At 39.8% G+C, this 15,476-nt stretch overlaps 1 protein-coding gene across 1 annotated transcript; it reads left to right on the top strand.

Annotated features, from left to right (window-relative positions):
* Positions 1 to 3,215: 3,215 nt before the first annotated feature.
* On the top strand, positions 3,216 to 12,678 carry LOC119475481 (sodium- and chloride-dependent GABA transporter 2-like). Its single transcript, XM_037748235.1, has 14 exons — positions 3,216 to 3,487; positions 3,575 to 3,709; positions 4,593 to 4,733; positions 5,038 to 5,125; positions 6,245 to 6,377; positions 7,301 to 7,435; positions 7,523 to 7,626; positions 8,393 to 8,517; positions 9,443 to 9,555; positions 9,658 to 9,795; positions 10,460 to 10,562; positions 10,723 to 10,823; positions 11,168 to 11,338; positions 12,497 to 12,678. The coding sequence occupies exons 1-14, from the start codon at positions 3,262 to 3,264 to the stop codon at positions 12,617 to 12,619; spliced, it is 1,836 nt and encodes a 611-aa protein (XP_037604163.1). The 5' UTR covers positions 3,216 to 3,261; the 3' UTR covers positions 12,620 to 12,678.
* The last annotated feature ends 2,798 nt before the right edge of the window (positions 12,679 to 15,476 follow it).

The raw sequence follows: 15,476 nt of genomic DNA, 5'->3' as shown, positions 1-15,476 counted from the left end.
CTCTCGATATAAAAACACAAAGACATTCAAACAATAAACATCTATAGAATATTCAGATGATAACTACTTACAGGAGCAGGCGTCAATAATTCCTCTCAGCCTTAAAATGTGTTTGACTGGGTGATTCTCATCACATTTTTATTATATTGAACAGAAACACTAGTAGTGTTGTCTGCCTTAAAGTAAGGCAGGTAAGTAGACTTCATAGCCTTGCTACATACTGTAAATGTAAACTACTGTAAATACGTTGGATTCAGTACCTGTTGTGTCTGAGGAGCACATGTTGTATTTATCTTGAATCCTGGCAAAAACACTATAAATGCACACGCCTGTTTGCCCTGTCTCCTTGTTTAACCATATGTTTCAACCTGGACTCTATTTTCCCATGTTTTTGTGTCTAAGTGACTAATGGGGACAATCATTTTTGAAATTGGTCCCGTATTGAGGGAGAAACGAGCAGCCGCAAAACAAGCTGCAAGAGAGCAAGTGAGCAGCGTCAATGTAACGTTACGTTCACTAAAAGTGCTTGTTTTAGCCACTGACAGGCTCAGATTGTTATTATTAAGTGTCTGACAACATTATGGAAAGGATCCTAGATTAAAATGTTTTCGCTTGATCCGGTCTGTTTATTATCGTGTCCCAAGTCCTGCCGAAGGAGAGGTCTTGTGAAATCTGAATATCTGTATACTCTTGCTCAAATAAATACGGGCGGCCATCGTATTCAAAGACCTCATCCACATTGTCAAAATCATCTAAATATTCAGCTATGAAACTGAAAATATTTTAGATCACATTAAGCTACACTTTCTGTACTCCAACAAAACAAACTAGACCATAAAGCAGGGGATGCTTTCGGGCGTGGTTAGCTTGTGATTGACAGGTCGCTACCACAGCATTTTCCGGTCTGGGTGTTGTCTTGTTTTCATCTTAGACCTTTAACCCTTTCACAATGTGTTTTCAGTTCATGAAAGTTAATTACAACCTTTTTGGTCACCTAAAAACGTGTTTTTCAGCGTTCGGTTGTACTTATCTCCACCCTATCGTGTCACTTCTGGTTGCAAAATACCAAGATGGTAACGGCCAAAATGCTGAACTCAAGGCTTCAAAACACGTCCACTTCTTATTTACAGTCTATAGGCAAGCCTCCTCGATCCGCAATCCTTGCTCCTCGAGATGCATTTTTGGAATTGGGACGTCCTTCAAGATGGAGCGCTTTCCACATCACAAGCTGGAGGAGCAAGGAGTGGCCAGAATGACCTTCTTTCCATAATGTCAGACACTTATTATAACAATCAGAGACTGTCACACAACAACCATGACCCGTCAAAGCACTTTTAGTGGACGTAAATGACGGTGCCTGCTTGCCCCAATAGGATTACATTGCAGCCTGTGAGCAGCTTGCCTCTAAGCTCTGGCTCAAAATTTCAGAAATTGTTCTCCCTATTAATGAGTTACACACAAGTTACTCTGTAGTGTTAATGTGTTTTTGTTCACAAGTGACAGATGACCTACATGAGGCTGCAGATCAGGTTTTGTGTGGATGCCTGTTTTGCAGCTGCCACTCATGTTTGAATTTAACCTATCACTTCCTATGTGTCCACTGTAAACAATTGCTGTTAATTTACAGCAGGATTTCAACAGTATTAACCTGTTATTGCTAAAAACAGTGCTTTACTGTTAATACAAAAGAAAACCTGTTAAATTACGCTCATAGGCCGTTTTTTAACTGAACTATAATGCATTCTTAGAAAACAGCACTTTACTGCTGATCAACTGTCTAAAGTATCATCAGTAACAGTTTCATGCAGTATTTTTTTAATTCTGGGACCTAATCTGCACATGTGAGGCTTGTACATTGTACATGATTGGAAAATCAGTGAATTAGCTCTGTTCTTCTGTCACACGTTGTTATGGTTTGCATTCTGTACTCAGCTATAGACAGACATTTTGGGAAAAGTTTCAACAAGTCTATTATAGCCTTTTTCCTAATAAGTGCCTTTAATTGTATTTAGTGTGACTATTCCTATGTCTGAAACCTGCTAAGTCTATTCATCTAGGCAAAAAAAATATGTTTATTAAAATGTATGTAAAAAATACAACCTAAATAGTGCATTAAACAAATCAGTAAGATAAAAGAAAGGTGAAAAACAGCTATATAATGTATCTTTAAACAGTAAATTAACTGTAAAATACTGTGAAATTAATAAAAAAAAACAAAAAAAACAGTTCAAACTGTATTTTTCAGTAACAGTACAACGCTGTAAATGTCAGCGACAGTATAATAATGTTAATTTTACAGTAACATAAAGGCAACCCTGCTGCCAGTTCTTTACTGTTATTTTACTGGGAAATCCTTAACAGTGTGCTTCTTTTGCAGCTGCCACTCATGTCTGAATTTAACCATTTAACCACAGCTCTTTATTTTGCGCAATGAAGTTCTCAACTCCACCAGATATTATTGGTTTTTACTTTGACGTCAGATGAATTAAGGCGGAACAGTCGACCTATATGTTTTTTAAGATTCCTTTGACACCCTCCTCCTCAAACTCAACCCAACTCAATCCTTCTACTGGAAGAGCACTTTATCATGCTTTTTCTACTGAAGGGCACCCAGAGGGCAATTTATCATGCTTTTTCTACTGAAGGGCAACATAGAGGGTAATTTAGCATATTTTCTCTACTGGAAGGGCACTTTATCATGCTTTTTCTACTGGAAGGGCACCCTAGAGGGCAATTTATCATGTTTTCTCTACTATAAGGGCACCCTAGAGAGCAATTTATCATGTTTTCTCTACCATAAGGGCACCCTAGAGGGCAATTTATCATGTTTTCTCTACCATAAGGGCACCCTAGAGCGCAATTTATCATGCTTTTTCAACTGAAAGGGCACCCTAGAGGGCAATAACAGGTTAATACTGTTGAAATCCTGCTGTAAATTAACAGCAATTGTTTACAGTGTATGGGTACATACATAACAAAACAGTTCTTTATTTTGCGCAATGAAGTTCTCAACTCCAGCAGGTGTTTTACTTTGACGTCAGATGAATTAAGGCGGAACAGTCCATCTATATGTTTTTTTTAAATTCCTTTGACTTTGACACCCTCCTCTTCAAACTCAACCCAATGCACATCTACGTAAGCGCAACGTAAATAAATGGTGCTGCAAGCAAAACACCAACCTCAGTTCCACTTGGCGCATCACACGCTGCGCAGTCTGTCTGTCTGTCTGTCTGTCTGTCTGGCAGTGTGTGTGTCTTATATATGGGCACAGAAAAAAGTGATATGATGGAGGAAAAGATGGCCATGAAGGGAAATGGAGGCACCTGCACAGTTTCGGTGCCAAACGGACAGCCAAAGACGCCTGCAGAGCTGGAGGGAAGAGGTAATTGGGGTAACAAAGCTGAGTTCATCCTCACTGTGATGGGAGCCATCATCGGACCTGGCAATGTCTGGAGGTTCCCATACCTGTGCTACAGAAACGGAGGAGGTGAGCGACTTTAAGGAGCTCTCAATATATCTTTTTTTTTTTTATCTCGGTGCATTAGGAAGTAAAGAGCCTTTTTTTTTTTTGCAGGTGTGTTCTTCATCCCATACTTCTTGTTCATGATTACATGCGGAATCCCTTTATTCTTCCTTGAGACTGCCTTGGGACAATACACCAGCCAGGGGAGTATAACGTGCTGGAGAAAGATTTGTCCTCTTTTCCAAGGTAAAATTTAAATTTTCCTTTTGCAAATATATGTCGTCATATTTGTCAAGTGGCTTGTCCTATTTTTCTTTACGCGGATGAAAACGGCGCGCGTAATTACGCACAAAGTCCAAAAATCTTTTTGATCATTTTTGTCACTCGATTGGTTTGGGAGCAGATAATTTGTGCTTTGTTTTTAATCACAGCATAAAATATATGTTCTGAATTATCTACTTTTTGCACAGCTCAGTCTGTATTCTACACTGTTAAGAATTTCCCAGTAAAATAACAGTAAAGAACTGGCAGCAGGGTTGCCTTTATGTTACTGTACAATTAACATTATTATACTGTCGCTGAAATTTACAGCTTTGTACTGTTAATGAAAAATACAGTTTGAACTGGTTCTTTTATTAATTTCACAGTATTTTACAGTTAATTTACTGTTTAAAGATACATTATATAGCTGTTTTTCACCTTTCTTTTATCTTACTGATTTGTTTTAATGCACTATTTAGGTTGTATTTTTTACATTTTAATAAACATTATTTTTTTGCCTAGATGAATAGACTTAGCAGGTTACAGACATAGGAATAGTCACACTAAATACAATTAAAGGCACTTGTTAGGAAAAAGGCTACAATAGACTTGTTGACACTTTTCCCAAAATGTCTGTCTAGACATGCATTATAGTTCAGTTAAAAAACGGCCTATGAGCGTAATTTAACAGGGTTTCTTTTGTATTAACAGTAAAGCACTGTTTTTTTTAGCAATAACAGGTTACTACTGTTGAAATCCTGCTCTAAATTAACAGCAACAGACAGTATTGAGTGCAACAACAGAATATTATCAGTGCGCAACATCCTCACTTGTATTTTTTCTTTTCTTTCCTTTTCTTTTTTTCCAGGCATGGGCTATGCCAGTCACTTGATCATCTCATTCAGTGCCACCTCTTATATTATCATCATTGCATGGGCTTTCTTTTACCTGTTCTCGTCCTTCAGTGCGGTTTTGCCTTGGGCCACATGTGGAAACGACTGGAACACAGGTAGGATGTCCTCCAGCTTTTGGAGAGGGCTCCAGAAACCTGTGGGGGTAAAATATTTTTCATGAAATTACCCAAAAATGCTAAGTCTATTTGTTTTCTAGCAACAAAGATAGAATAGAGTCTGTCGTATAAAGAGTCTTTGTTGCAGTTTTTTTGAAGGTGATGCAGCGTTTTTTTGTAAAAAATATAAATAGTTTGCATGATATTATATCTGTGGGATGCAACAAAGCATGTTTTAAGTTCACCTTTTAATTTGAAAATCTGCAGTTCTACATTCCCAGTGTTTTTTTTTTTCTTACACTAGACTCATGTCTGGACCTCAGCCATCCAAATCTGAGCCTCAGCGTGACATCCAGGCTGAATACCACACTCCCTGTTGTGGAGTTCTGGCAGTAAGCTTGTAGTCAGCTTAAAACAAATTCAATTGAATGCTATTTTTTTCTTTCCTTCTTTCCTTTTCTTTCCCATCCTTTCTAAAGTCCCTCTTCTCTTTTCTCAACCCCCAGTCTGCAGTGACAGGGGCGAACAAAATAAAAAGGGCACCAGCGTGGATAAAGTTTTTCTAGCATGTAGGGCAGAATATGTCACACGTTTTCTCCACTGGAAGGGCGCCCTAGAGAGCACTTTATCATGTTTTCTCTATCATAGAGGCATCCAAGAGAGCACTTCATCACGTTTTCTCAACTGGAAGGGCGCCCTAGAGAGCACTTTATCATGTTTTCTCTATCATAGAGGCATCCAAGAGAGCACTTCATCACGTTTTCTCCACTGGAAGGGCGCCCTAGAGAGCACTTTATCATGTTTTCTCTATCATAGAGGCATCCAAGAGAGCACTTCATCACGTTTTCTCAACTGGAAGGGCGCCCTAGAGAGCACTTTATCATGTTTTCTCTATCATAGAGGCCCCCATTAGTGCCCTTTATCATGTTTTATCTAGAGGTATCCAAGAGAGCAGTTCATCACGTTTTCTCTACTGGAAGGGCACTTCATCATGCTTTTTCTACTGGAAGGGCACCCTAGAGGGCAATTTTTACACGTTTTCTCTACAACAGTGGCACCTAGAGAGCACTTTATCCTATATTCTTTACTGGAAGGGCACCCGAGAGGGCACTTTATCACATTTTCTTTACTGGAAGGGCACCCTAGAGGGCACTTTATCACATTTTCTCTACTGGTGGGGCACCATTAAGGGCCCTTCATCACATTTTCTCTACTGGTGGGGCACCCTAGAGGGCACTTCATCAAGTTTTCTCTACTAGAAGGGCACTTCAGCCTGCTTTTTCTACTGGATGGGCACCCTAGAGCAAGCGGGCACTTTTGTTGCGTTTTACGAACATTTGGGGTGGGGGGGGGGGGTTTCTCCCCTCCACTCCCACCCATACATCACTCATCCACCATCTCATCCTGACACTCAGTTTTCCACTGTCCCTCTGATTCTTTCCCTCCTTTCACCTGTCATTAATGTTTGCTCTCCCTCTCAACCACACCATTGCTCCCCCTTCTCTGTCCAGGCGCCGGGTTTTGAAAATCTCTAGTGGTATTGAGGATGTCGGTAGCTTGAGATGGGAGCTGGTCTTGTGTCTCATCCTGTCCTGGGTCATCTGCTACTTTTGCGTTTGGAAAGGCATCAAGTCAACAGGAAAGGTTAGCTGCTTAAACACTGAACAACCATCATAAATGTGATGGAATTTTCCATCAATTCCTCTCTTATTGGTAGAAAGGTCAGAGTGTTTGTCAGAGTGTCCCTCTGTTGACATTCTTGGGTTGGAGTCCTGTCTAGAGGAGCCACCGTTATCTGTACAGCTGTGCCTGTAGTGGAGACTGTAGAGCCAGTCGCTAGGGCAACCAGGGTCAGAGATGCCAGAGGAACAGAGTAAGTCAAAACATGATAAGGGGTAAGACACTGAGCACCAGGGAGGAAGGACAGAGTTGTGAGGCCTTCACGCAGAGAGCATCTATTGTGGAGACCTGACAATTCTCCTTGATCAAGCTTCAATAAACCTTCTTTTGTAAGACATCATCAGCTCCGGACCTCTTCCTTCCAAAGATAACTTGTGTATCAATTATTCCATCACAATAAATGTTTTGTATCTGATTGTGACATGAAAATAGTCGTCAAGATATTTTTACCGGGCTCAGTTTAGCTGACAAGTTTATTTTAGGATTACAAGTTGTTTAAGGGTTAACCAGGTTTGGGTTGTAGTTAGAGTAATGGTTACGGTTTTGTAGTTTTAAGGGTTAGGCCTATGGTGGGAACATAATCAATACAGTCTTCCCACAAGGATAGCGAGACAAGTGTGGTTCGGGTTGGGATTAGGTTTCCTCTGGTGGCCCCCATGTTTGTCAGGCATCCAGGATAATAAGGTTGAGGTGAAGGTGAGCTGTCGATCAAGTGGATAAGAGCCAGAGATGCTCACGGGGGCAAAGACCTTTGGTGTGTCTTTGAGGCCAGAGTAAACAGTCACATTGACACAATCCAATAAGCTTACATTTGAAACTATAAGATTTAGCTGCTCAGTGAGCTCGTTTTCATTCATAACTTTCTTTGTTTTCTTTTTTCCTTTTAGGCAGCTTTCTTCACAGCCACCTTCCCCTACGCTATGCTGTTGATTTTGCTCATACGTGGTGTTACCCTACCGGGGGCCAGGGACGGGATCATTTACTATCTCTACCCGGATATCTCCCGCCTTTCAGATCCCCAGGTCAGAACACACATACAATCTTTGGAGCAGAACCACTACATTGTTTCCTCTACACAGCCATTTGCATACACATATATGCATTCTCAGGTGTGGATGGATGCTGGCACTCAGATCTTCTTCTCCTATGCCATTGGCCTTGGATTCCTAACATCTCTTGGGAGTTACAACACTTACAAGAATGACTGTTACAGGTAAGCGCAGGCCTAATCTGTCAAAACTATCCTGCTGGAAATGCAACTATATTAAAGGTGTTTCTTTTATCCTGGCTAAAGAGGTACCAGTTTGTGATAATCCCTCAATATGTTTCCTCTGGTCTTAACTATAGTCCAAATAATCCGTAAATTGTACTTCTTTTACTGAAAAACGTGGTATTATTTCAGGTCGATACACCAAAAATAAATGTAGAACTTATAATAATGACTAGGAATGAAGTTGGTTAAAAGATGTCACACATCATTTGGTGATAATTTATGCTCTTTACTTTAGGAACAGTTAAAGGGGACCTATTATGGTTTGGTTTTATAGGTTTTTTTGTGCATGTAAATGGTCAGCAAAGTTGCAAAGCCCAAAATCCACATCAAAGGGAGTTACTCTCCCCCACAGAAACACTGCTCCTGAACTGCCTGAAGCGCCCTGTTTTCTTCCGTAACATGGTGATGTCACTAAGTAACACATTTGCATAATACCTGCCTAGCGGCTAGATTGGCACGCCCTCAAACAAAGCTAGTTAGAGCGCAGCTGGAGCAGAGTCCGAAGAGTTTGGTTCGGTTGACTAATCATGACACAAGGGAGGAAATAATAGGAGGGTTGAGTGAAATGTCATGCTACAAAGCCAAGAATTTCTTCAGAAGGAAATAAAACATCTAATAATTAAGTTTAACATTAGCTAGTAAAATGAGCATCCACTTTTGCAAAATTCCTTACACATTTCTAGAACTGTATTCATTTTTCTTTCAGGGACTGTTTCTACTTGTGTCTGCTGAACAGTGCCACCAGCATTGTGTCAGGCTTCGCCATTTTCTCTGTTTTGGGTTACATGACCAAGGAACAAGGGGTGGATATTTCTGAAGTAGCTGAATCAGGCAAGTACTGACTGAGCTATAAGTTCAACATTATAGTGAGCAGTAGAGTGGTTAATTGCCAGACACTGCATCCTGCATAGACACTTCCTCTTGACCCATTTGTGGAAATTGCACCAAATCATGCTGTTTCTTCATTCTTATCCCCTTATCTTTCCAACCTAGGAACCTTACTGACAGACTTGATATACCTTCTTCTGGAAACCACCCAAAACTATAACATCCACAGGTTTCGGATGCTGCTACTCACATTTCTCACCACATGAGTAGACATTTGCAGCTGATCTACATTGCAAGTGTCAACCACATAGTTAAGCTTGGCTGCTGTGACTGGTTTTGCTGCTTGCAGCTAGAAAATCAGGTGTTACCTGCTTTCCTGAAACGTGACAACCAGGGTTTTCCGACCCCCATTAAAGGCCTTTATTTCAACAATTTATTAATTTCTGTGATGGAGAAAACTAAATTAAATGATTTTTAAAATTTGGATTATCATTTGAAATATAAACTCAAAATTTGAAAAGTACGCAAACAACTAATAAACTAATGGAACAATGGCTAAGCATCAGGGAGAAGAAAACTCGGATTAAAATTCATCCAAATTGCATGTTTTACACAAACTTCCTGCAGTTGTTGCATTGACTATTTGGGTTAATTGTACAGTTTATCAGTTGTTTTGTACTGTTTTATATGAAATATAATGTGAAATATCCATAAAACGTGTCACTTAGTCGGGGGTCATCAGTCTACTCAATGATAGAAAAGGGGTCCCTGAAGAAAAAAGGTTGGGAACCACTGATTTAGGTGATCCCCTGACATCATCAGGTCAAAATTTGAATTTCTCTAACACTTTGATCTATGGTTTCAAAGTTGATTATACAGTATGTGAGACATTATGTTATATCTTGTTACATTCTGTGTGTGTGTGTAGGTCCAGGGTTAGCATTTATTGTCTACCCACGTGCTGTAGCCATGATGCCCATGCCTCAGGTGTGGTCGGTGTGTTTCTTCGTCATGATCATTCTGCTTGGATTGGACAGTCAGGTACCAGCAAAACCTCTCTGAATGAATAAATAGAAAAATGAATGACTGAATGAATGAACGAACGACACCCTGACTCTCTTCCCTCCCTCTGGTTCCTTTCAGTTTGTCGGCATGGAGTGTCTGATGACGTCACTGACTGATTTGTTCCCTACATACCTGCGCCAAGGCTGTAGACGTGAGCTGGTTCTGCTGGCTATCTGCAGTACCTGCTGTTTGCTGGGACTCTCCCTGGTCACTGAGGTTTGTACAGTGCACTGTGAGCTAGACAGTTGGCACAACCCTTCCTCAGTGTTTTCTCAATTATTTTTAAGGGGTTTTATCGTAGATCTTTTGAATACAACAAATAAAGGAGTTGGAAAACTTCAACTTTTCACCTACTCTGAACCCTGTGACCCTTGCAGCCTTATTGCAGTCTGAATGCAATATTGACCAGAACAAATTGTAGTATATTAACAGGTACTTGGCCTGATAGTGGTTATTGGATCACATGAGGACAAGCATGTTTTGTACATTGAAGTGAGCCATAAGACATCAGTTTCTCTGCCAAACATAACATTGGCCACACATGAATGCTTACTATACGGGAAATCCTCCAATACAGCCATGTTTCGGTCTAAAGCAAAGTCACTTAAGGTACTGCACACTTCTCACAGAAATCTTGGTGCACTCCTTCCTCTGTTGCTCAGCCAGAAGGCTTGTAGAAAAGTCTGTCAAACCCTTCAACGAGGTCTTTCTTGCCAGTTTACTGATGTTGTTGTGTTACAATAAGTAAATCAAAGACATCATTTAGCTACCTGTGTCGCAAATTAACAAACAGCAGCGGCAAGAGCTGTCAAAGAGCTTCATCTCACAGTAGTGGAGCACTTAAATTGACCAACAATACTACTGCTACCTTTGCTTTTAGGGAGGGATATACCTGCTCCAGCTCTTGGATCATCATGTCTGCAGCGGCACCACCCTGCTCCTCCTCTCCCTCTGCCAGTCTGTCAGCATTGCCTGGGTGTACGGTAAGTCATAGACCATAGAACCAACTATGCAAAGGACTTATTCTTAAACTTAAAAACTTACTTCAGCGGGGCAAACACCACCGTATGCACGTTTGGTTTCGCCGATAAATTCATCTCAAAGACGAGATTGACCTTTCTAATATCTTTCCTTTCCCTAAAGGTGCTGACCGTTTCTATGGTAACATCACAGACATGATTGGTTATAGTCCGTTCCCATTCATGAAGTACTGCTGGCGCTACATCACTCCCTTCTTCTGTTTTGTAAGGGTTCACTCACTGATGTTTTTCCATGTGTGTTATCTTTGTCCTGCCTTTTTCCATTTGAGGTACGGTACAAAAGTGTACATTACTGAGAAAAAAAAGGAGCACCACAGGCAGCGCACAGAGCTGGGAATACTCGCACATATGTATATAGCAGATTTATTGTATGTATAAGCACTCATCTTACCTCTTCCCCATTTGAAACTTTAACTCGCAATCCCAGCAGAACTTTTGAGGTTAGAATAAATTTAAGTAGGTTTTTTTTTTTTTGCGTTTCACAGTACAGTATGTACTTGCAGATTGTAACATTTAACATTAATCCACCATGTCTCCTCTAACCACAGGGAACCTTTATCTTCTCTATCGTCAAATACTCCCCGCTGAAGTTCAGTAACACTTATGTTTATCCACTCTGGGCCAACATCCTGGGTTGGTTCATCGCCACCGTCTCCCTCTCCCTCATCCCGCTGTTTGTATTATATAAAATGACGCAGGGAAAAGGCACTCTTCGACAGGTGAGCATGACTCTCTACTGTTTAGTAAATTTTGCTCCAAAAAAAAAAACAGAAAGTTACATCAGAAAGCTCAGCATCTGGCAAAATAATCACTGACTCACTGATGTTGATGAGTAAAACTTTCAACTTCTGATGTGGATTATGGTAATTTTGTACTTCTTGGTAAGTAATCTGGATGACCGACACAGCTGAATATGTTGGCCGCACTCAAATCTTGGCTGTACAGCTTGGTGTGTAAAATACGATTTTCTCCGAGGATTTCCCAACAGCATTTCTAAGAACCTCTTCACTTCACAGGAAACATCTGTTGAATTATATGACATGAAAACCATGTGAACTTTTACTTTTGAATGTAGGACGCCATTCCCTGCTTCAAGGATAAATCTGACACTAGTTACTAAGTACATTTATTCAAGTGCTGTAACTAAGTACAATGTTAATTACAGTATGTATTTCCATTTCCTTCTACTTTATACTTTTACTTCACTTCAGAGGCAAATACTGTACTTTTTACTCCACTACATTAATTTGATAAATTACTTATTACTTTGCAGATTAATAATATAAAATATAATCCAGAAATAAATAATGTTGTAATATTATAGATTAAGATAAACCTTTGAGTCCCGGGGGGGGAATTCAGAATCTACCCAGCAGATGTAGGAAGAAGTTAAATTAGCCCCAACTTTACCAGCATATAACGGCTTCAGTGCCCCGTCGGAAAGGGCTGATGGCGAGGTAAAGCGGCTGTGGACGCTTTACATCGCCGTCAGACAACCCTTTCTGAAGGAACTGAAGCAGTTTTATCGCTGTCTTCAAAGCCAGACCAGACTCCATTCACAAAAACAGTAATTTTACCTCGGAGAACACGGGAGTTGCTGATCTACCGCTGCATCAAACTTAACGTGGCGTCCACAGCCGTACATTGCTTAGCTTCCGTGCCGGTACCCCTTAATTATAAAAAATCTATAAAAATTATAATGTGCAAAATTGTCTTAAAAGGCAGGATTATTTGACTGTACACTATCATCATAAAGACATAAAGGAGTAATAGTGCAAAGAATCACTCCTGGTATGCACAAAATAATAATAAAGAATGTGATTTGTTTTATCCTCAGCTGAACTGAACTTCACCCTTGCATCTCTTTTTTTCCTCAGCGATTCTTGTTGCTCTGCCAGCCCGCGGACCTCACCTTGGATCAAAAGTGTCACCCTACTCTGGGAACCACTTCCTGCACAGAGCTCAAACCTTTATCCCAACATGGGGAACTCACGCAGTGAACAAACGTACATGCAGCGACGTACATGAAGCCTGCCTTGGCGGAGGTCTGCGCTCTCCGAGTGCACTTCTTGTTCTGAGATATATGCACTAGGGCTGTCAAAGTTAACGTGATAATAACGCGTTATCGCAAATTCCTTTTAACGTCACTAATTTCTTTAACGAATTAATACAACTTGCAGTTTTTATGTTGTAAAGTTTTAAAGCTAAAGTAAAGATACTGGTATCATGTGAAAGTAGAAAGCCTAAGGGATCCATTGGTGCCAACCATGTCATGCTAGTTTTCCATTTTCAAAGGGACACTTGACCTCTGACCTCAAGATATGTGAATGAAAATGGGTTCTATGGGCATTTATGAGTCTCCCCTTTACAGACACACTGACAGCTGTTGTTGCCTGTTGGGCTGCATTTTGTCATGTTATGATTTGAGCATATTTTTTTATGCGTAATGCAGTACCTGTGAGAGTTTCTGGACAATATCTGACATTATTTTGTGTTGTTAATTGAGTTCCAATAATACATATATATATACACATTTGCATAAAGCAAACATATTTACCCACTCCCATGTTGATAAGAGTATTAAATACTTGACAAATCTCCCTTTGAAGTACATTTTTAACAGATTAAAAAATGTGTGATTAATTGACAGCCCTAATATGCACCATTTAAAACGTACACATATGCCAAGATCACAAAGGTCAGTTTGTTCATCACTATCTGACGTTTTGCATATGAATATGTTTTATGATTTCCTTCCTGTTTATTTTTTTTTGTAACTTGAGCAAAATAGCATTATGCTGTTTTATTGTACTACGTTTTGTTTTTTAACCATTCACTCATCTCGTCAACCTTGCCCTGTGTAGTGCTGCTGTATATTTGCATCTAAATATCACATGTGGATGTATCTAATATAGGGCTATATACAGTATGTCTTTATATAACCTCTTAAAACTGTGATAAGTGCCTTACAACAACATATTTAGGTTATTTCACCTTGATATAGAATTGTAGGTTAGTGCACCTACTCCATAGGTTCACCCATGTTCAGCCATTTATAATGGACTATAGGTCAAGAATAATTATTTTTCATCATCATTTTAACAGGAATCTGGTACTTTGTCATGTGTTTATTTGTGTTATTATAAACTGTATTTATATATGGATTTTGTCTACCACCTGCATGCAAATAAACAAATAAAAAGGGATGGCAGATGTTGAAAATGATCAGGTGTACGTTAATGTGATCACTTTTTTTTATGTCGCATAAAAGGTAACAGATTGATTTCTTCAATGACGTTGACGTATCTTTGCTATCAATAAGAGTGCATTAACCTTTGCGACTTGTCATAGCAGGAAAAGCACAGGTGTCATTGAGCGTCAACGATGAATTAGTTCTATTCAAATTCCCCAGGAAGTCATAACAGTGTGACAGTGAGTCAGCATTTCCTACTGTGACATGTCAAAATGTCTGGAGTTCAATTTGGGGTAAAGTTTCTTGCCCAAGGATACTTCGAGGACGGCAGGAGGTGGGGATCAAACCGCCGACCCTGTGACCTGCCACTAGTCATTATTATATAACGTGTAAGTTCATAAGAGCCGAGAAATGGAGGGCCACCACTGTACTCATAATCACCGGCACATAGCAGTGAATAAAAACACATGCACGGTTGATTTATTGTGTTGTGTCTTGTATCTTGTAACGCTCGTCTTTACACTGTTAAAATCTTAATGTACTTTTGCGGTAACTTACAGGCAACACTTGCCAGTAAATTACCTGTTTACAGTACCTTTACTGTAATGTTTTACAGTAAAACTGCTTTACCGTGAGTGTGCTTTACAGTATAACTGCTCTACTGTAATTGTGGTTTATGATACTGTAACTGTTTTACAGTACGATACCGTAAATATGTTTTGCAGTATGATACTATAACTGTGTTTTATAGTACAATACTGTAAATTACTACATACTAAATATAGCCTACTAGTATACTATTCACTAATAATTATTACTACAAATTTAAACACAGGTTTACTGTATTTAATATAAGAATATTTTACGATAAACAATTAAATACAAAAAAAATAAAAGTACAGTGAATAAAACAGGTATTTATTGGCAACAAATTTGTACATTTAAGTATTAACAATGCCACAAAGCTCATTTCAGAGAGTGGCTTAAAGAAATAACAATATAGAATTTTTACAGCACCAACATTAGCACATGTGCATAATTTAAGTGCCAGCCATAAACTAGCAAAATAAAGAAAGAAATTCTTCATGATGGTCGTGGTGGTGGTACTTCTCGGCATTAATTGCCTCCATTTATCTACCCATTAGGGGTAGACAAAGTGCTGCTGGCCTCCAAAAAAGACAGCCAGGAGAACTCCTTCTTCAGATTTGTGATTTGCGTAAGTCCGGACTGATGTTCCATGTAATGTATTTTAAATGTTTCATCAGACAGAGTCTGGGTGTCTGTCTGTTTCTGTAGATGGCAGATCAAATCAAACCGGGACTTCGGGACAGCTCAAATTTTCTTGTAGCCAGAAGAAAATGCTTGGCTGGACAAGTGGCTGGAGCTGCGGGCCAAGTGCAGCCCACTCATCTTCTTCACAGCTGGGAAAAGGTCAGCAAAGAACCTGGTCCGCTATATGCAGTCGGCCTGGGAAGGAAAGCCCAACTTCACTGATATCAGGACGGCCATCGGGACGGTTCTCTTCACTCAAACTGTTGCTGTATTTCATTAAAACTCTGCAGGCTTCACTAACAGTACAAACTGTTATTGTGTTCCTTTCTTTTACTGTATCCAGGCCAAGAACAACCAGGAGGAAGAGGTCAGGATGAAGATCGCCAGCTTTA

The sequence above is a fragment of the Sebastes umbrosus genome, chromosome 17, assembly GCF_015220745.1.
Source record: "Sebastes umbrosus isolate fSebUmb1 chromosome 17, fSebUmb1.pri, whole genome shotgun sequence".
NCBI lineage: Eukaryota > Metazoa > Chordata > Actinopteri > Perciformes > Sebastidae > Sebastes > Sebastes umbrosus.
The sequence above is the reverse complement of the archived record's forward strand: the minus strand, read 5'-3'. Positions and strand labels throughout refer to the sequence as shown.

Excerpts from the sequence above, each read along its gene's own strand:
- LOC119475481 (XM_037748235.1), top strand. The coding sequence starts at position 3,262 with ATGGGCACAGAAAAAAGTGATATGATGGAGGAAAAGATGGCCATGAAG. Across the intron at positions 9,556-9,657 it reads TGCTTGGATTGGACAGTCAG|TTTGTCGGCATGGAGTGTCT; the intron begins GTACCAGCAAAA and ends GGTTCCTTTCAG. Across the intron at positions 9,796-10,459 it reads GACTCTCCCTGGTCACTGAG|GGAGGGATATACCTGCTCCA; the intron begins GTTTGTACAGTG and ends CTTTGCTTTTAG.